This window comes from Pempheris klunzingeri, chromosome 14 (genome assembly GCF_042242105.1).
Source record: "Pempheris klunzingeri isolate RE-2024b chromosome 14, fPemKlu1.hap1, whole genome shotgun sequence".
Lineage (NCBI taxonomy): Eukaryota > Metazoa > Chordata > Actinopteri > Acropomatiformes > Pempheridae > Pempheris > Pempheris klunzingeri.
The window spans coordinates 6,704,581-6,726,323 of NC_092025.1; the positions used below are offsets into that span (position 1 = coordinate 6,704,581).

Sequence of the window (21,743 nt, forward strand, 5' to 3'; positions counted from 1 at the left end):
TGTATGTGGGCTGTAGTGTTATTATGCCAACGTGAGACTGTACAGTATTTCTTTTTTCACTTTGAAAAAGGCAAAGTGCTCCTCCCTCCCTCTCCCCCACATCTTCTCTACATTTCTCTCACACTTCCCCATCCACTCACCTCGTACTCTCCCCTCAGCTCACTCTCTCCTGCAGCGCTGTGGTTTTTGATGTAAAAAGATCAGCTGTCATTTCTGCATCAGGCTTCTTTCTGCACCAGTTATGCTCTGCTGTTTGTTGAGATGCCAAACATACTTTTATGTTAACAATCGTGCTGATTGCCTCAGTGTCTTTTGTCTCTCTTTTCCCGCTAAATTCATTCAGCACCTCATCCCAAATTTTTATAACAGCTGATAACAGCTTCTCACCCATTTTTTATTAGTATCTGCTTTCAAAGCCAAGAGACAAAACAAGACAAATTCCATGGCTGGTGTCTTTTGAAGACACTCAGGGGGAAGGAGCAGAGTGGGAGGAGGGCAGGAGGGGAGGTTCGGACGGAGAGTATCAGTTGCGCTATAATTCAATTACGGCATCTATTGAAAGAGAAGAAAAAGCAGAACCTTGCCTGGGGTTGCTCTCTTTTGACTACCCATCAGCCCCCACTGCCAGCAGCCTATTACAAGGGCTGAATAAAAACCTCTGGCCCGGCTCTGAGGATGTCATCATTAAATCAGGCTGTGAGGGATCCCATACATTTCAAACCAGCTATTTGATCCTCCTATCTGATTTGATCGGCTTTTGTGATCTATTATGAACGAGGGTGCGATGCAGAGGAGAGAGAAGAGGCGTTATTAAGAAGTTTCTGGATAGATGTTTTTTTTTTCCAGCCTGCACCTCAACTTGAACACCCCTTCCATCCCCTTCCCTCATATCCAAGACATTGATTACCATTTAAATGAGAGCAGAGAGCTATGGAGAGAAAAGTAGCAGGAGAAAAGGCATGTGTGTTGCTACTTGCTATATGGATGCTCTCCATATGATAGCTGATCTGACGATGTAGCCTGGAGGCATATGGCCGTAGGAGGAGATATAATGATGATGCTTGGCTTTGGTCAGGAAGGTGCATCTATGTGAGCTGTGTATAAGCCTGCTGCTCTGATCTCTGCACTGTGGGAAAACAGTGGAAATCAGCCATGTACAGTGCTGCAATGTGTGTGTATGCATTCGTGTGGGCAGGTGGTGCTCAGCACTGCCAGATGGACACTTGATCGCTTGTCATGCAAGTCTTGATTAATCCATAAAGGGAACCCATTGTATAAAACCCCCATCATCATCAGTCAGCCAGTCTCTTAAAGTTTCCATAGCTCTTAATTTTCATAGTGTATTTGATGGGAATCAATGAGACTGCAGGGCTTTGTAGTTTTAAAGGGAGGTATTTTCCTCATCAGATCAGTGTGCCTGAAATAGATGCGTCTCTCTGCGTCCTATAGCCCTCCATAACAGTCTCTTACATATGAGTCACTGTCTGTGCTGCCCTGAGCTACCTGAGGGTTTCATAAAGATGATTCTCCTCTGGGATGATACCAGCATGCATCTATTTCCTCTTCCTGCACCGCAGCTGATGTGAAACTAGAGCTGTGGTTTCTGTCTTTCACAGCACTTCTGGGACCAAAGCTACTGAAGTTTTTTGGCAGGTTGGCAGGTACCCGAGGCACTTTATATTCATACAACTTCTATTCATAGACTAAAATAAATCTCTTTTTTAAACGTCTCTTTGAAAATGGAGAACACGATAGAACATAATAGCTTTTACTCTGCAAAAAGCTCCAGTAATTTCTCTCTGGAGTAATCTTTGCTCTCATTTTCACTTTTGTTGGTGTGGAAATATTTAGGCTGCAAATTTTGCACATCGCTGACGAGCAGCCCATCACATATAATGTTGCAGCTTGTCCTTCCCATCACTGGATTGCTATTACTTGCTGCACAGTTCATTTACTTAAAAGCTGAGAGGGCATAAAACAAACTTTAATGAGTCCTATGGGGAAATTGCATCAGTGTAAAATCTGAATCTATGTTGAAAATCACAACAGCAACAACCTGAGAGTAAACTTCGGAACGACGGGAAATGACCTGGAGTAAAAACTGCAGTTTTACAGCTGCGTAATTTGCTTGATTCATCCTGATTGGGGCCACATGTGCAGAGTCATCAGCTTCCATCATCCAGATTCACATATAACTGGAATATGACCTTTATAGTGGAGACATGGCTGCTGTCAGTGTGAACACAGTAAATAGTTGATGGTGACAGGTCACAGTACAGCTTTGGCTCAGTGATCAACAATAATTTGGGTTTATTCATCACCCCAGAGCCCACAAGTGACGTCCCTTTGGTCCCCAGGTGTTGCAGCAGGTGGCGGGCAGTGGTCGAGGGGGGGCACAGCTGCCTGCAGTTCTGGACAAACTGGAACCAGGCCAGGCATGGTGGGGGTCACTGGCTGAAAAATTATTATTGAGCTGTGGATGACCTCATGTTTCATAAGTGAAATGACTCACTGCAGTGATTGGTAGACAGCTGACCAGTCTGGGCCAGTGATTGTGAAATGACACATTCATCAAAAAACAGGAACACACGACACAAATTAAATGAAACTGAAGCAAAAGAAACCCAGTTAGAACAGATTTTTCAGAGTCACAGAAGTAAAGAGTTTCACAAAACCATTATCTTCAGTGTTACTTGGTTGTTGGTGAGATGATTGGATCCTTATTAACTCACTACTGTCAAATGTGTGCTTGTCAAAAGTTTATTTTTTGTATTTTTCTGTCTGACCCAACAATGTGCATTACCTTCAGCTGAGAACCTAAAGGTAAGACTGACACATCGCATATTTCTCAGACAGTTAGGAGCTACTTTTAGTCTTTACATGTTTTTGTGAATACAGCCCAGGGGCCACAAGATTAGGTGATGAAACACCCATCTTAGTTGATGTGATGGCTTCTCCAGCCTGCATGTCAAAGTGTCCTTGGGCGAGACACTGAACCCCAAACTGCTCCCAAAGCTGTGCAGTGAATGTGTTTGAATGATTAGTTTCCTCCAGCAGATTGGCAGCCTGCCATCAGTGTAGGAATGATGTGTGAATGGATGAATGTGAATGTAATGTTTAAGCACATTGAGTGTTCAAAAAGACTAGATACCAGAATAGTCCATTTACCATTTACAATTTGTACCTTAATGGTGCAAATTACCCCCCTGCCTGGATGGTAATCCTGCCTTGGCTTTAAGTCTAGATGAGAGAGGCCTTGAAGATTGTACATAAGTGTGTTCACTCACAGTGGTTTCTGTTTTCAGATACAAACACTATATTTAGTAAATTCAGCCCACTAGACAGAGGTTGCAGTATGAACAGAAACGACAGGTTGTGGTGGCATTCCTGAAGCGTCTGGTGACTCTAAACCAACTTCCTGCTCTGAACTGTGGTCCAAATCATTAAAACATCCCTGACAATCACATACAGTACATGCCTCACAGAGAGCAGGCTAAAGGTGTGTGTGTTTTCCTGTGTCTGATGGGTGTTTCCCACATGAGGTCAAAGGTGGCATTTCTCCTAGTTCATTCAACTGTCTGTGTGTGTGTGTCTGTGTGTGTGTGTGTGTGTGTGAAAATGACACTGACTGTGTGAGAGATTCCCAGCGTGTTTTCATTTAACATGACACCGAAGACTCAACACCACATAAAAGCATTTCTTTGCAGCAGGGAGCGTCCTGTCTGGGTCGCTGGGAGAAAACACTGGATATCTGACGACAATGAGGGGCTTTGTTGCTGTGTTTCTTGGCTCTTATTGGACAAAGATTAGAGATATTGACACTGATACTATAAAGGAGTCATGGTCCCAAACATTATAAATGTCACAATTCATGGCCCAAACAGAACGGGGGCTTGTGTTGGAGGATTTTTTTTTAACGAAAACAGCAGCCAAATATTAAACTGTTCCAGATGGTTGAATATGTACACCTTTGTGTCAAATTTGACAGAAGAAGCACCAGCATTAAAGTATCATAAAGCCAAAACAGCTTCAGTGAGTCAGCGGTTATGGTGAGATTAATGCAGAAAGTTTGCTTTTTCAGACATCGGTTAGAAAATGTACTAAAATGCAAAAATTAGTCACTTAGAGCATTGCCTTTAAATAATTCAAGTAATACATTTTTTAATTATTCATTTCAATGTCACTGCTTTGATAAATCTTCCACTACATAATGACATCGAGGCTGGTACTTGACCGTATGTGCCTCAGAGTTCTTGTCTGACTCAGAGTTTTGTAAAGTTGCAGCAGAGCCAATAAGATTCTGGGAAACATAAACTTCAGTTCACTAAAGAAACTATACTGTGGAATCATTTTAAGATTTTTTTGCTGCATAGAGGAGAAGAGAAGGTTTTTATCTTCATGATGATGCCATTTAAGAATGTGTAAAATCCCTGAAATATATCTGTGTATCAGACACCATAATAGGACATGGAGCTGAAACAGGGGGATTTTCCATTAAAAATGTTGAGACCACACAGATATTTGAAAAAATGTGTTACTGCAGACGGCCTAACGTTGTGAACAGAGTGAAAAGGTGTGTGAGGGGGGTCTTTCTTGCAAGCCACTGCACAGAATGGACACCAAAATGTCTTTTTCCATTTGGAAAAACATATGTCTCTGAGAGTGGATCCTCTGATGTTCCTGAAGAACACATTACAAAGGCCAGCTTCAGGCTGAAAATGAAAGAAGATTGTATCTCAGAACCATATCTCAGAGAATATCCAGAGCAGGTGCAGAGCTCAGCGAACTTGTTTTTCATAATGTTTTGGGAACTTTATGTGTTGAAGGTACACTCATTGAAATCACACAAACCCCTGCATTCCTGTTTTGTTCATATTTCCACTTTTATGCTACCACGCCAGCAAGACAAAATAGAAATGAAAGAATGATTCTCACCAGCTCTGTAGTCCACGACAGCTAGTCACCTACACTGAGGGCATTTCTTTTACTCTGGTGACTGTACAGCCGTCAGAAGGCAGCAGATATCCGCTCCTTCTGCAGCCTCTAACTGGAGTGATGCTGTGCAATGTCAAGGCACAATTACTCATGTCATATTTGTTGGCTGAATTTTGTGCAGCCAGCATCAGACTGTTGCAAAATAACCACAGAAACCTCTGTGCTCATGAAATGTGTCTTATAATTACTGTAATTATGCTGCACGTTTTCTACTGCAAATCAACAGGCACGTTGGAGACAAACGCAGTAGACTGTTTCCATGAAAAATTTTCACACACACACACACACACACACACACACACACACACACACACACAGAAGCACAAGAAGTTAACCAACAGGTGTTTTTTCCTGGTCTGATAATACATCTTAGTATCATACTCGGGGTGGGATTTTCTAATATTGTGTCACAACCGTGTACCCTTACAATCTAGAGCAATAGGAATTCCCCTCTGAATGTACATGCGTTTGTATGCTGACATTGAGTGGCTCTGTATGCGCATCCCTGTGTGTGTGTGTGTGTGTGTGTTCGGGAGGAAACAGCAAGCGCTCCCATGTCCTCCTAAGTGCTCCTGAATGTCACACCCTATCTGCAGCCTGTCCCCGAGGCACAAATGGACACTCCATCCACTTGTCAGGTGAATAATCTCCGCTCCGCTCTCTCCCTCATCTCTTCTCCATCTCGTATTCACTCTGTACACACAGCTTCGTCAGCCATTCAGAGGACCGTCTCACACACACACACACAGACACACATGCACATAAGCACACTTATCCGTCTCCTCCCTCTCCTGGTGTCCACTCAGTGAAGATCAATGAGGAAGATGGATGTATTATTCAGCACATTAATTTAGTGGTGTGTGTGTGTGTGTGTGTGTGTGTGTGTGTGTGGGGGGGGGGGGGGGGGGGGGGGTAGTGATGAAGTTTCAATAAGCAAAGAGAAAGAAATTACAGGGGAAGGGAACAGTCTGCAGAAAGTGAAAATTAGCTGATTCCTGAGTGAGGTGGACGGAGCAGAAACACGCCTGGTGGCTCAGAGACGTTCTGGGGAACTGTGTTACGGCACTACTTGGCTTCTAGAGGAAGAACATGTCAAGGCAGATGCTTTAGTGTGTCCGCTGGGCTATCACACTGCTGAATGCTGATTTGATGGGAGGGCTGAGGCAAGCTCACAGAGGATGAGACAGCAGTTGCGTGCGGATGGCATACCTGTACACATTAACAATGTACACTGAAGCACCCACACACACACACATACAGGAAGAGCCGGCGAGCAATATGGCAAACTCGTCACGTCTGCTTATCGGTGGATCTGCAGTGCTCTCGCTTCACCTCTTGTCCTCCATAAAGGCGAGGCTTTGGATTGTAAAGTGGTGGGGTTATTTCTGTCAAGGGCCGACGCTGAGCATTAACTGTCTCCTCTTCCTGGCACTTCAGAGGAGCAGAAACCCTCCATTTTCCACAGGCCTGCACTGAAACATTTAGCTGTTCAGTCCAGGCTTGGGAGGGCAAAGTGCGTTTAATGAGACATGTCCTGCCATCTCCATCTTGTAAATCCCAACTGAGGAGACAATGAAATTTCATTGGCCCTTACAGTGTAATCCCCGACTTCCTTAATGTAATTGGAAATCACAGAGTCCCATTCAGTCTGTCCCTTTATTACTCAAAGCAGCTGGATGAAGGTTTTTTGTAACAGCGTGGTTATTGGTCTCCAACAGGCTCTGGATGTGGACCATTTATTGTGGGAAACCAATAAAGTCCCTTTATGACAGAGCCAGGTAGTCTTACATGTGTATCAGTGCCTATAGCCCTGAGTTTTAACAGCATTGTAGCGCTCGTATGGATCAAGGTGTTGTCTGTATTAACAATGCTCGTGATGTAAAAGTCACAACTTTAGTCAATATATTGTGAGATGATTTCCATCCAAATTAAGCTTTCAGATTGCAACAAAGTGAAAGTCAAAGAGATTGTGACAAATCTCCCTGTCTCATTCTCTCTTCTGCCAAATGAATCTTTTTTTCCTTCCACAATTTCCAACCCTCTCAACACCCAGCTGTTGCAGTGGCTCGACCAGTTATTAACACATAATTGCAATCTATTTAGGAAGCATCACTGAGAGGACCAGTGCTGCTAGCAGCTCATTTTCTAGTAAATTAACTTGTGCTCAGAGCAAAGCAAGTACATTTGAGGCTTTTGAAATGTTCCAGTATTGTCTGTAAGTAAAAGTGATGATGAGTATGAGTTTGTTTCGTCAGACGCAGCGTTGGGAGTTGATTAATTGGGACATCATTAATTGAAATGTGGTTGTTTTCTGTAAAAATAGCTGTGTAGCGCTCTGATAACCTTTGTTAGTCTCTTGAGCTGTGTTTAAATGGCACACAGAAAATGTCATGTGTATAAATCTATTAGTGCCTGCAGATAATTAAGTGACTGAAAAATGGACAGAATACACACAAAGCAGCAGGATTTACAGCATACATGTGGAAATATTTAAATTTACAGCAATGTATTTCCCCTTAAATAGTCATGCATTTTTATGCTCACCATCATTAGCGGACTGTGGCTTTCATTGTTTAGTGATTGTGTGCCCTATATACCTGAACATGGCTGTCCTCCCCCTCTCAAGCTCCACTCGCCTATATGGGACCTGACGTACCTTTAATGTGTCGTAGTGAATTGAGAACAGCAGGGTGGGAGGCAGGCTGCACACTGGGAGCCCACGAGGCACGCTGAGATCAAGCAACAGAGAGAAAGGAGACATTCCTCTGCATACATGAATATCATTCCAGCGAGAGAGGAAGAGGAACAAAGACTAGTGAAGTTAATGACTTCTCTCTATCTTCAAGTGTGCCGCTGCGTCGTCTCTGTCCTCTTGTAGTCGCCAGGTTCAAAACAAGAAAAACAAGCAGCTGTGGCAGGAGTATCAGAGATAATGGCTCTTACTGGCAACATGTTTTTTCTTTACTTGTTATGTCCTTGTTATGGTGTATTAAAGTGGCGATAATCTGTGTTTTCATATTAGATCACATGACTTCTTGTATGTGAAGGGGGTGGCTCATACGGTTCAACCCAGATATTTACCAGTGTTCAGTGAAAATCAGGTATTATCTGTTTAAAGGAAAAATATGGTGTGGATGCACTTGTGTTGCTAAATATCATCAATCTCTAATGTTTTGGAGTTATTTTTTGTTGATGTATTCTACTTATGAATTTCCAAAATTTCCAAGAGTGCCTCTGATAATGATAACCACCCAGAGACTATACCTGGACTTGGATTATAAGCAGGGACGTGCCTTCCAGGTGCATACAGCTGTACATATCCATCAGTGGTTTTAGATTACTAGAAATCATGTTGTCCATTTTTGCCCGGCTTAGAACCACATAAATAAAGTAAATCACTGACAAAATGAATTCTTGGAATGCAAGATACCAAAAAATATCACCACTACATTTAAGTCTTAGGAAGGGTTATTGTTAGGATTTGCTTTGCAATAAATGCTAAACATCACATGCTCTCACAGACAATGCTAACATGCTGATGTTGGTATGTTTACAGTGTACCATCTAGTGTTAGCATGCTAATATTTGATGATACTTTACACTAATAGCTGAGGCTGAATTATTAGTCTAATTATACGTTTTACTAGGATCACTTAAATCAGTAGGAATTATCCTCTGGGGACCAAGAATGTCTGTGGGCTATAAAATGTATACCAGAATTTCTATGTCTCCTCGCTTCCATTAGTTAATATTCCAGCTGTCATCTCAAAGGAACAAATTGTGACCAGACACTGTATTGCTAGAGGATTGAGAGATGATCACTGTGCTGAATGATGATGACATTCGAATCATAAATTAATGATTTGCAATGGAATCACTTTGCCGGAGTTGTTCTTATTCTGCACATGCTCTTCCTTTGCTCTTTCATCGCTATGGTCAAGGTGCCCTCGTGCAATGCAATTAGCTCCCAGCAGTTCCCAAGGAGCAGATCTGTAGCCTAGATGTGAATGTGTGTAAACACGCTGTTTATGCATGCGGGACGTTTGGGAAGAAGAACTCACAGATTCAACAAACCTGCACAAATAAAGGTCAAAAGAATAATCATCATCATTGCCACCAGCATCACAGCACTTCAATATTTCCCCTGTCCCCTCTCTGCCTTTCTGCCAAACACCCAGAACAAGTTAATTAAATCTTCTGTCAGGCATGGTAATCACCTTGCTTTCATCCTTCCTCCATTCACGTCAGTCACATCAGGGACATGCATAATGACACATGTTTTAGGGCTGTAATTCCCTCGTGCATGTAAGACATTTCGCTCAGATCGCCCCCGCCTGCATGCTAATCACTAACGCACCGCTGTTTTCTGACTGCGTTACTGTGCACTTGTCCTCGACGGACGTGTTTTGAAATGTGCCGAAGAGGATGTGTGGCAACTTCATCGAAGCCGGAGAGTCAGTTTGAGAGGATGTGCAGATCAAACAGCAACACGAGGACACACAGGTTGTGGGAAACACTCTCACCCACCCACACTCTCTCGCACACACTCCCTCAGGGTTAAGGCACTGTGGGCCTTTAAACTTAGCTGCCACTCGTCCAGGAACGCACACTTTCCCAGGAGTCTCTTTGTAAGAGCTGAGCAAGAGCAGTTTAGCACATTGATCGGAGTGAAAAGCCAGTCAAAGCACTAACAGGACATGGTACAAATAACCCATTCTCCTCACAACTGGAGAATCAAATACGCTGGCTGCTTGTACAAATTGCGCATTGTGGATACATGTATACAGTATAATGTGTCAGAAAAGTTGGGAATGAATCTGTCACTTGCCTGTGTAATAGTGCCTTCTGCCTCTGTATTTCTCCTCTTGCTTGCAGCATGTGTGTGATTTAGTAAAGACGTAATGAATAGGGACAGTGCCCTGTTGTTCGGCCACAGAGTGCTGTTTCCAACCGAGAGAGCCATTAACCTGTTTGGAGGGTTGACTGTGAGATTATACAATGTGACCCGACCAAAACCCAGACTTTTGGCTTTGGAGAGTGTTTTCAAGTGTAGAGGAAATCATAACTCTCTGACAGGAAGGTAAACATGTACACATTGGTTTGTGGCAACATGACAGAACAAGCAGCTCTCCACGGAGATGAGTTCGCTCCCCGTAGTGAATGTGTGTGTGTGAGTGTGTGAGTGTAAATCAGGGTGCTGCTTCTTTCAGTGGCGCTAAAGTGGAACTGTTCTGTGTTTGTGTTCCTCAGACCAGTGCAGTGCTCTGTTCGGGAGGCTGTGCTCTGCTGGCCGTCAGCTCCCTGTTGGCCATCATCACCATCTTCCTGCCCAGCGGAGGATGTGAGAGGAGGATCTGCACTCTGGCTGGATACATGCAGATGGCTGCAGGTCGGTACAGATGTCAATACACACATAGACATAACAGAGGTGGAGGACATCCTTCTCACAAATAGGAGATTATGATGAAAAGGTCACATTTTAAGTCCTGCATCTTTGTTAAATTCATAATTTTATCACCTTGTGTCCCGTCTTTCACCATTAGAGCCACTCTGCAGAGAGCACCGATCACGTTGCTCATTACCAGAAGTGTATAAAAGAAGCTGTCTTTGTTGCCCATCAGTCAAAAAAACAAAACAAAAACAACTCGAGGACAGCTGCTGCTAGGCAACCAGAGACTGCATGGCACTGGGTGAACCAGTGAAGGGAAGGCGAGGATAGATTTAGAGCTTGCTGTAAAAAGACAATTATGTCTCCTTAACACAGGTCATTGGTTCAGGGCTACATGTGACTTATCAGGCTGCCGCTTTCACTCAAACAGAGAAGTAGTCTCATAAACAAAGAGCAGTCCTCTGAGCGCTTGAGCTTTAAAAACCCATAATACAGCACGGCTCATGTCACTGCTCAGTGCCGGCCTTCACACTCTTGCCTTGTGCATCGGACCATTTCAATGGCAGTTGGTACAAATGTTTTTCTGTTGTCATATGAAGGGATACTGTCCCTGTGTGCGTAAGTTACAGCAACATGTTGTCTCATACGTGTTGCACCGTCACATTTACCACCACGACTCCGAAAAAAGCCGACACTTCCTGCTATATATCTGTCTTTTTTCTGTACACTCCTGCCATTTTCACCCCTTTTTGAAGCTCCTCCAGCATCCTTCTGACGCAATTTTGATTTAGTAAGACTAAAGTCGCTTCATCTACCCACTCTGTTCTTCGGGTCGACTGATCCGCAAACCCTTAATTGCTATTTTCACCCCTCCCTCATTTATTTAGCGTCAGCAGCAATTACCGAGCCTCTATCCTTGAGGATATTGAGTAGCTCATCTAAATCCCTGCATGTGGCATTTAACTAAGCGTAATTAGAGGCTACATTCATTGGGCAGGTTAAATCTACCTGACAAAACTGGAACTTTCACAGGGCATGGTTAATGGCGTGTTTAGAGTGGCGCTTATTGCTTACAGCCAGTCTCTCGGTGTGACTTCAGAATCAGATCAATGTTGCTTTGGGAAGGTGAGAAGGAGTCTGCAGCAAAGCAAGCAGTGCTGAGCCTCTTGTGACTGTGTGTGTGTCTGTGTGTCCGTGTGAACACCTGTGTGTGTAATCCCGTTCGGTGCAATAGAGCTATGTGGCTTTCGTGGTGACAGACTTTGCTAAATGACAATGCGAAGCGAGGAGCCAGGCCTTTTTTCTGTTTCCAGGTCAACTCTTGTCTAGATAGACGGAGGTTTCACAGAGAGCCCAAAAAAAGCCCTGAGGAGGGCAGATCAGAAGAGTGTTTGTTTTCCCAGCACTGCAAGGATGTGTGTGTGTGTGTGTGTGTGTGTGCACGTGTGTGCGCTACCAAAGTGGGCTGATAAACTGAAACAAGTAGATTAAGAACAATGGTTTTCTTTGTTGCGTGCACATTATCAGTATTGTTTTTGAAGGTGTGTGTTTTCCAGCAGATTGGGAGAAATGAACTGCTGACGAGATGCTGCTCGTTAGCTTTCCCTATGCAGATAGACGTAATGCCTGTTTTGATCCCTGTGTTTTCTCCAGGCAAAGGAGATGTCATTGTGTGAGTGTGTGTTCGTTATTACAAGTACCAAAATAAAAAGAGAAATCCTAAAACATGAAGACATTTTGCTGATCACAACTTTTTTAAAAGTTTGCTTACATCAGAGTAGGGTTAGTTGAGGTCAGTTAAAGTTCTCACAAGTACAGTAATTAGTGTGTGTGTGTGTGTGTTTGTGTGTGCCTTTGTGTCCATGTGCTTGTATGTTGCCTGCTGCCTGACACGTTTCACTATTCATCCCTAATTAAGGGCACAGGTGACAGTGTCTCTAAATGTGGCTGTCAACAGGACTCTTCAAGTAGTCGAGCGTTGTTCTTAGACAATCCCTGACCTTTACTACTATTATTCAGTCTGACAAATAGGAACACAATGAGTCAGCACTCATAAGCAGGCTGCAAGACAGCACCAACAGGAGGCTGAATCATTGTCTCCTCTGACTGTGGTCATAAACAGCCCACATCCAAAACACAAAGCTGCTTTCAGCTACAGCATCTGCTGTATCACTGGTACTCTCACACAGCCCAGGAATATTTGTACGCTCTCTTAGAAGAAGAGGGACATCGTCTTATGACCTTACATGTCAGCGATTCTGTCACATCTTGCTCTATAAACTTGCATACACACCGCAGAGGGTGGGGTTGAACCAGGAAAACCCTTTATTCGAGGTAAAACCGCCCAGCTCCTTCTCAGCCCTGTGGTCCCGTGGGTGAAGTCCAGAATTAGATGTGAACTTGCTAACCCTCTGCTGGTTCAGCTCAGCGCTCCATCCAGTGGTTCAACTGCTGTGCCGGCGAGCACTGCCGCCATTAATGTTTTACGCTCTGAGAGAGAGGGAGGCAGAACATTTCTGTGTGCTAAGGCGGGGGAGCTTTTTCTCCTGTCATGCATATTTCATCGGCCTGTTCTTCTTAGTGGTCAGGATCCATTGGATTGGACGGCTCTTTGGTCGAGCCGTGTGTGGTATGTGTGTGTGTTTGTGTGTGTATGTGTGGAGAGACAGGGAGGCATGACGTATGGAGTCACACATTCTGCAGGGTAAAAACATACACCCAAGGATTACTGCACTTTGATGTAATGTAAGACACATTTTATTTCTAAAATGTTAAATGTATTAATTTCACAGTGAGGTTACCCTTCATTCTTGCTCATTTCCCCAGTTATTTCACTCTATCTTACTCAGATTTGCCCGCTGACAGACGCAGCTGAACACTGCATTGGGGTTTCGTCGTGGTACAACGCTCAGGCAGATTCTCACAGTGCAGTTATCAGTACAGGTTTGAAGACATGTCACACTCGGCTGAGTGTGCAAGCACTCGCTGCACATACAAGCTCAATATCAGCTGTTTTCCTGCAGGCTTGTAGCCATATTAACATATGGAGATCATCTACATTATGTGCTTACATGAAAATGCGCCAGAGAATTTATTTGCTGCATTGATTGACTTTTGTTTTCTCTTTCTATTGATTGGACTGCAAGCGAGTAGTATTCAGTTCAAAAAATGTTTGTGTGAAAATGGTTCTGTGGGAGTTGCTTGGGTTGAGGACTTGAAAGGGATATGCCTGAAGCTGTGCTTTTTCTGCTCTTGAAAGAAATATATACCAGAGTGTTTTTTTTTTACTTACCTGTACAGTCGGAGATGTTTGTGTTGCTTGTTTTTCCTTTCTACAAGTAGAGATAAAAAGAGGAAAAATGGCGCTTAGCAATAAATGGGGAAAAGTCAAATCTGGTTTTAGTTTGAGTGGTGAATTTGGCAACACTGTCTGGTGATGGTTTTACAAAGAATGAAAAATGAATTGTCCACAAAAGGGACACTGTAATCTAACAAATATTTCATGAGTTGCAGCATGAACATTTCCTTGTGTTTTTCCCAAAATATCAAAATCCGAAATTGCCAAAATTCCTTTTACCTCAAGAATAAAGAAATCTTTAATGATGTTTCACTTTAGATAGATGATGAACTATACTGAAGCAGTACAGTTAGTAATTTTATTTTGCAAAACTAGGTTTGTTTAGTATATTGTTTGATCATCATAGTCAACAGTGAACAGTTTTGAAACTGTAGTTCCAAACTTTTCGGCTGGTTACCCTTTAAAATGATGCAAACTGATCAAAGGTATTTCTATGAGCTGTGAACACTGAACACCAGACTGAATTATTTCAACAATTATTGGATTTATCACAATGAAATCTGTCACAAACATTCATGTCTCTCTCAGGATGTAAATGTTAACATTCTGCCTTTTGCTGATTAGGAATACAATAAAATAATAAACGTGACATTACACCTGCTTGACTTCGGCATTATGGCGTTGTCGCTGTTAGCATTTAGCTTAAATATCACAGTGCTCAAGTACAGCCTCACATAGCAGCTAGCATGGCTGCAGGCTAGTCTTGTTAGAAGTTCAGAGGTCAAGGGGTAAAGGGTGTTACGTAAATTTATTTAAGTTTAGTATTTCAACATAATTTTGTTTGTTAGAAATTTTACCTTTTTCTTATTAATTATCCTGTGACCCCTCAGATTTATCTTGCGACCCAAGGGGGGGTCCTGATCCCCATGTTGATTACCACTGATTTACAACAGTATTTGATATGTTATTCAGTGTGTAAAGAGGGAGGTTAAATTGCTTAAATTAAAGGGCACTCGGGAACAGCCTCTTGTTTTACAGTAACGTCAGTAACAACCAGATTCTTCTTCTGTTCGCTGCATTGATCACAGTACTTTATTTCAGCCACAGGACAGCATTTAAATCAAAACTGAGACACTCTGGCTGCTCTTGGCAGTGAATGAACGGATTTTGCAGGCACAGCAGAATGAATGAAAAGGACTCTGTGAAGGACTGTTATCATTCGCTCAGTGGACCAACTTTTGGCTGAAAAGGTTTCTAATTTGCAGCTAAACTCCATCTAACCCTACCCGGTGAATATTTCCCTTTGAAGATTCTCCCTGTGTAACCCTCTGAAACTGTGCCTTCTTATCTGCCTCTCCATCAGGGAGAGTCCTTCAGTGTTTTCTGCCCGACCCTGGCTGCTTGGGAAAGGAAAGGCAGTGTGTATTCCTGTGTGTTTCCTCACACAAACACACTCTCACATCCAGTTTCATTGTGCTGATGCTGAGGAAGCCCGGCCTGCTGTGTCAGCGTTCCCTTGGGCAAAGCTGCTATGCAGATGTCCTCTGAAGCATGGTGATGAAAATAGGAAGTTGCTTTGATCAAAGCACCTGCTGTGTTATGTCAGCGCTGCTGTCGCCGCCGGAGCCCATATGGTACCTGTGCCAGCTGTCAATCACCTCTCAGATACAGATGAATACATTTTCCATATCAGGCTGGAGTAGAGCAGCAGACTCTAACAGAATGTGTCCCTCAAACAATTAAATTACACTTAGTGAGTTTTCCTTTCATCGCTGTGAGAAGAAGGATGATTGGACCATCACTCATGTCACCATTAGTATTCTGAATCGGTTTCCTAGAGCAGGTCTCAGACTGAGTGAGAGAACTTTTCTGAGAAAGCAAACATCACTGAAGCATTGTTTAAATTGCCTCTGCCATCTCTGAACTCCCTCCAGCTGCCCGCAAGCGCAAAATGTAGCTATTCCTGTCCGTTTTCCCATATTTCTGTGTGATGGGAGCAACTTCAGGTCAAGCTGCATGCTCCAGTATTTCTCGCCAGCCGTTGTTTTGGAGTCTTTCATTTCTGCTCCGCCCTCCAGGCTGCTTCCCTCTCATTTAATATGCTGTATGTCTGAGCGAGAGTGTGTGAGTAAATCCATGCTCCCTTCTCTGACCTGTCACTCCTCCATCTTCCATCCAGTTTTTGCTTTCATCCTCTTAACTCCTTTTGCAGAGTATTCCCTATAAGCACGTCTTTATCACAATCATTCATCATCGAACATCTTTTTGCTTGTTTGCTGTTGATCACTGATATTTCATTCTGTTTCATCATGAGCCGGCCGGCTTGAGGCTCTAACGCAGCTCTAAAGTGCATCTTTGCCGGGAGAACTTGCACACCGCAGAATCTAACTGATCTACCTCAGAAATCGAGGAAAAGAATCGATTTAGTGTCCACACACAAGCGCCCGTTCTGCTTTGTGTGTCTGTGTGTGTGTGTGCTCACAGAATATGACCCACTTCAGATGATGTTGACATCTGAACCTCATCACCCCTGACTCACAACGCACTTATAATAGACATTAATCCTACGTATGTGTCATGAAGTTATTATAAGAACTGGATACCAGAGTGCAGCTCAGCATTGCCTCCAATGTTTCCCAGTGGCCAGTCATGGTATTGCAATGAAAAATGGCCCAAAAAACATTTTCACCGTAGACGACCGTTGTAAAAGAGACATCTGAAAAAAACACTTCCAACACTTCCAGCTGTAAATGTTTCCAGTTATTACTCTTTTATGGGGGTTTACTCTTTGTAAAACTTTTCCATAGCCCAGAGAAGTCAGTGTTTTTGCTGAATATGGTCACTTCTGTGGTACAAGCATATCACCAGCGAGGCTAGGCCAGAGGCATGATGGGATTAAAACCATTCAGTGGTAACCTGGCCTCGAAGCCAGAGACGTTTTTTGGAGTATGCACCAGGCGAGCAATTCTCAGTGGACTGAACAGGCGCCATCTTTGCCTTCGGTATCCAGTTCTTGTATCACTACAATCCATGGTCTTGTCAGACTGACTGTTTGTGGTTGTGTAATCAGAGCTGTATTTTGCTCTTGTTGTTGACTGTAATGTGATTGGTCACATCTCACCATCACTGCCAGCACACACACACACACACACACACACACACACACACACACACACACACACACACAAACACACAAACAGCAATCTGAATGTTGTCTCTGGGTTTGTGCTCGAGTTGAACAAATCTCATTAATTAAACAGGGCAGGAGCAGATTTACACAGAAATCATTTAATATTTACTGGAGAGACACTGCACAGCCACTTCATCTGCAAACTTGGAAAAGCATTTACAGACATGAGACATGTTTGATTCATTCATTAATACGTTTGGCTGCTGTATTACAGCGTTTCTCATCATTACAAATGTACCCACATGGATAAACTATTCCTAATGGCCACTTATGAATCAAAGCCAGCATGTGTGTTTGTATAAACTGAGCTCACTCATTGGTCAAATCTGATGTCTACTGTAATTATGAGCGCAGCGGCACTCGGCTCTGCTCGCTCACTGTTACATTAGCCACAAAAATCACAGTAATTGGTCCACCAGTCAATTAGAGTCGGACTGTAATTAAGGCTGAACTCTCATCCTGTCCAATCTATTTTCTTTGAATTTATTGGAGAGCTTTCCTATGGACTTTGTGTTGAGGCAGCTGTCTGAGATCAACACTTTTTCTAATCTATCTTTAATGTTGCCTTTTGAAAGCACGCCTGCGCTTTGATACTCCTCTTCATCAAATGTGAAGAGGCAAGGATACTGGTGTGTTTAAGAGATTTTCCCTCTGATATTAATGGTCTTTACAATATTAATTAACCTCCCTTATCTTCTGTATATGCTGGAAACTCTTTATCTCTGCACATCCGTGCATACACACACAAACGCACACACACACACACACACACACACACACACACGCACACTGAAGTGGCCCTAGCCTGTGGTTACACCTTCCTGAGTTGTGTCACAATAGCAAGCAACAAATGACATGTTGACAGAGGAGAGGAGTAAGATGAACAGAGACAGATTGAAAGGAGAGGTGGAAAAATTGCAGCACTTTATTATTATTTTTTTGCTTTTTTCAAATTTGTTCTGGTGGACCGACTCAGTCCTTTCACTTCTGTCAGGTGGAAAAAAGCGTTGCAGGGTCCAGAACCATGTTGGCCTGTTTCTTATTCCTTTCCTGTCTCCTTCCTCCTTCTGCTCTTCCGTCATCCTGCCATGAAAGCCGTGGCAAACACACACACACACACACACACACACACACACACACACACACACACACACACAGAACTAGTGGCTATGCATATTACATGAGCCTTCCACCTCTGAAGGCCTCGTTGCTTTTTTCATTTTGCAACTTAGAGCAGAGATGATGAGGTGGAAGCCAGATCCTGCACTAAGGGTTGTTTCCTTACTTTACTGCAGAAACCTACTGTTTATGAGAAACCTGTGCGCTACAGTTTAAAACATCAATACATAATTCAGTGTTATCTTTGTGTGATGATTGTACACAGTTGAGACCAGGAAATTAAGGAAATGTATTTCCTGTTGATGTGCTGGTGTTTCTTCGTAATAGGACCAGATTTCCCAGTCACTCTCGTTTCTTCGTTTCCAGTTTCTGCAGTGAGGAACAGAAAGCGCCTGTGCTAACGCCCAGATGTGTGCTCTGGATGTTTGACTAGTTTTTACTCAGTCGAAGTATATCTGGATGGTCGCTGGTTACAGTCACGCTAGCACACTGGCTTATGGTCACAGTGATACAACTCGTGCGTGTGTGTGTATGCGTGTACGTCTCTCAGGAATTCCCATCAGTGCCTATTTGATGTGAAAAGCCAGGATGACTCATTGTTGTGTCTGTGGCTGTTGGATTGCAGCTGCTTTATTCCTCCACACTGGGCCCTCAGCCGTAAACACAACCACACACACACACACACACACACACACACACACACACACACACACACACACACACACGTGGATGCGTGTTTGTGTGTGCATGTTTATTCGTGCTTTCCTTTCAGTATCATTTCTTTTATGTCGTTCTATCCTCTTCTCTCTCATGCAGTGATTGATCTTCTGCTCAGAGGCTTCTCTTGAGTGCGCAGTGATGAGTGAGAGCTTGTGTCGCGTTGTCTTGTTTTTGTTTGTGCCATCTGTGTTGTTGGGAATTAGTTTTTGTAGGCAATATGAAGGGTTGAGACCGCCGGTACCTGTCACACATACACCATGATTGATTAGGCAATGCCGCTCAATTGCTATTGCTTTGCTTGTGTTTATGACTTTCTCATTTGCATGAAGTAAATGAATGTGTTAGCTCTACTAAGTGAATTAAAAATGCTGCATCTGAGGGTTGTTTGTAGGTGTGTGCATGCATGTATGCCAACCAACCTACTGTGAATTCCTGTACATATACTATATGAAATGAGGAACAGAGTGATTGCAGCTCGTAGTCCAGTACCAAAGCATTGTCAGTAGATTACAAGAAAGGAAATATGCATGTTTCCCAAAAAGTGAAACTGTTTCTTTAAATATTCTTCAAGTTAATTGACAGAATAGTGAGGAACCAAAGGTTCTACAGCTAAGAGACAAACATTAGATTAAATGTAGCTATTTCTGTTAGTATTGTATACAATGCTGATAAAATGTACACAAAACAAAACAGAAAAACAACACGCTGTTTTGAGCCAGCAGGGACTGTTTTTCGTTGCATGTACAGTAGCTGGTCTTCACAGATGAAAAGGGAAGAACAGTAGCGATCCAGGACATGTTCAAGCTTTCAAGTGTCTGCAGCCGAGGCAGAGAGAGCAGGAGAGGGAATATTTTCTCACAAAGACACAAGCAGCAGCAGCGGCAGCAGCAGGGCGGCTGGGGACTGACTGTACATTCAGAGACAGCTGGATAAGAGCAGATATCAGGGAGATTCAGTGCGGACCTTGAAGAGCAAGTGGACAGAGTGACCTGCTTTTGCTGCTGATCTGAAACTGACCAAAGTTCATCATCCTTTTATTCAAGTGAATGATCTGTGAACTGAAGATGTATGAAACACCTGTGAATAAACATACTGTATATATTATATCATGCTAATGTGCTATGCTATGCTATACTACACCGTACTGTTACTCCTCAGCTGTCTTTAGAGCAAGAAGAAGACAGGATTGATGGGAAATCTTCTGTTTCAAACACATAGTTTGTCATCTGAAGTTTGCAATAAATCATTTTGGTCTCTTTAAAAAAAAAAAAAAAGCTTTTATACCTGCGGGTTATTTCAATCTGATGCTGGTGTTTCTGCATGCGTTCCAGTCCTGATCCATCTGGTCCTCGTGTGCAGCTGCTGCGGCACGATGGGTATCAAAGGAAGAGTCACACTGGAATGTTTTATTTATGCACCAGTTCTGTTTATTTGTGCGTCTGTACCCCCGGAGTTTGATCCTACAAATGCTGCACTTCAAATCTTAGTGATCCACAAATCACAGAATTTACATGAATAGAAAAATGACATTGTACCGACACAGTATATATGAAGAACAGTGTTAGTTCAGGCAGGGCGCTGGAGTCGCACCTGTGTAAACTGATCGGCGTCAGCTGTTTTATTCATGTTTCACAATCACTGGCTCTTTCACAGATGTGTGGCTATCAGCTGACTAGCAACATGTACAGTGGAGCCATGATAACCTGGTACTTCTTACTTTATTCTGCTGATACACTCATGCTAACACCGCAGCTCCCTCCTCCAACCTAGCCTCCGCCTTATGTGCTGTAGTTTTACTATTGTTGATTTAGTTTCAGGTGCCATTAGTTGATTTTTTGACTGTTCCCTCAAATAGCAGAGCCTTTCATGCCAATTCTAGCTGTGTAACCTTTTGCTAAAAATGTCAGTTTCTTAATGCAAGCATCTCTGAAAAGTTTTTTTTTGACCTGTTTAACTTTGACATAGTGAATCCTGACTTAACTCCTGTAAAGACACAGAATAACAATTGCTGTCTTTATGTTTTCACATGGACAGCAACTCTTTAGACAACTCCATCTGTTGTTTGCTCAGTCAGACAGGAGCTTACAATGCACCACTTATTCTTTGATGTGGAGCTGATGTGGTGTGATGATGTGACGAACACACAGCTGCTTTCACATGCTCGGTATGTGAAAGTGAGACACGACTGTCTGCCCGCTCAGACTACAGACTACAATATATGGCACCAATGAAAGACGGCTGGCACTTGAGATTAGAGAAGCTAACTGACCTGCAGTGTGTGTGTGTGTGTGTGTGTGTGTGTATGCATGTGTGTTTCAATGAGGTGCTCCTTTGAGCCATGAGTCAGTTTCTAGCATACCACTACATCTTTGTCAAAAAGATGATACCTACAGGTGCATGCTTTTCCCTTGGCACGCGCACACACACACACACACACACACACACCCTTAAAAGTTGAGAGAGAGGGCTACACATTCCTGTCTTGACCCCTCTGGGCCCCACATACAGCTAGCACAGTTCTTCCTTAAATCAAACACACACTCTTTCACTGCCCTCGTCCTCACAGAAGAAGGCAGGTAGACATATGAGTGAACTCACACACATACACATACAATGTTCGCTCTCTGTCTGGATTATATATATCACACACATATGCACACACCTTTGTTGTCGGTCCTGATGATGAGTATCTCTGTCTTTGCCGAGGAAGAGGATATGATGTGTGCATTGCTCCCTGAGGTTATTTGTAAGCAGTTATCATATCTCACCATGCAGGTAGAGCCACGATCAGTATTCTGGTAGAGACCATACACACACACACACACACACACACACACACACACACATACTCTTAGGTGTCATAAAACATCAGACTCGCAGATTATTCTGGACCTCTCCCCATGTGCACACATGCACACTCACACTCTCTCTCTCTCTCTCTCTCTCTCTCTCTCTCTCACTTTATTGATTTCATAGATTATTTTTGTAATGAAATCAAAATCTTTACTTCCCTGGTGACACCTGCATATGTT

At 43.1% G+C, this 21,743-nt stretch overlaps 1 protein-coding gene across 1 annotated transcript in view; it reads left to right on the forward strand.

The window, feature by feature from the left end:
• LOC139213560 (LHFPL tetraspan subfamily member 7 protein) overlaps nt 1-21,743 on the forward strand; it is an 87,540-nt gene that overhangs the window by 13,368 nt on the left and 52,429 nt on the right. The window contains exon 2 of the mRNA XM_070844291.1: nt 10,246-10,384. Coding sequence (XP_070700392.1) covers nt 10,246-10,384 — 139 coding nt within the window. The remainder of the gene's footprint in view (nt 1-10,245; nt 10,385-21,743) is intronic.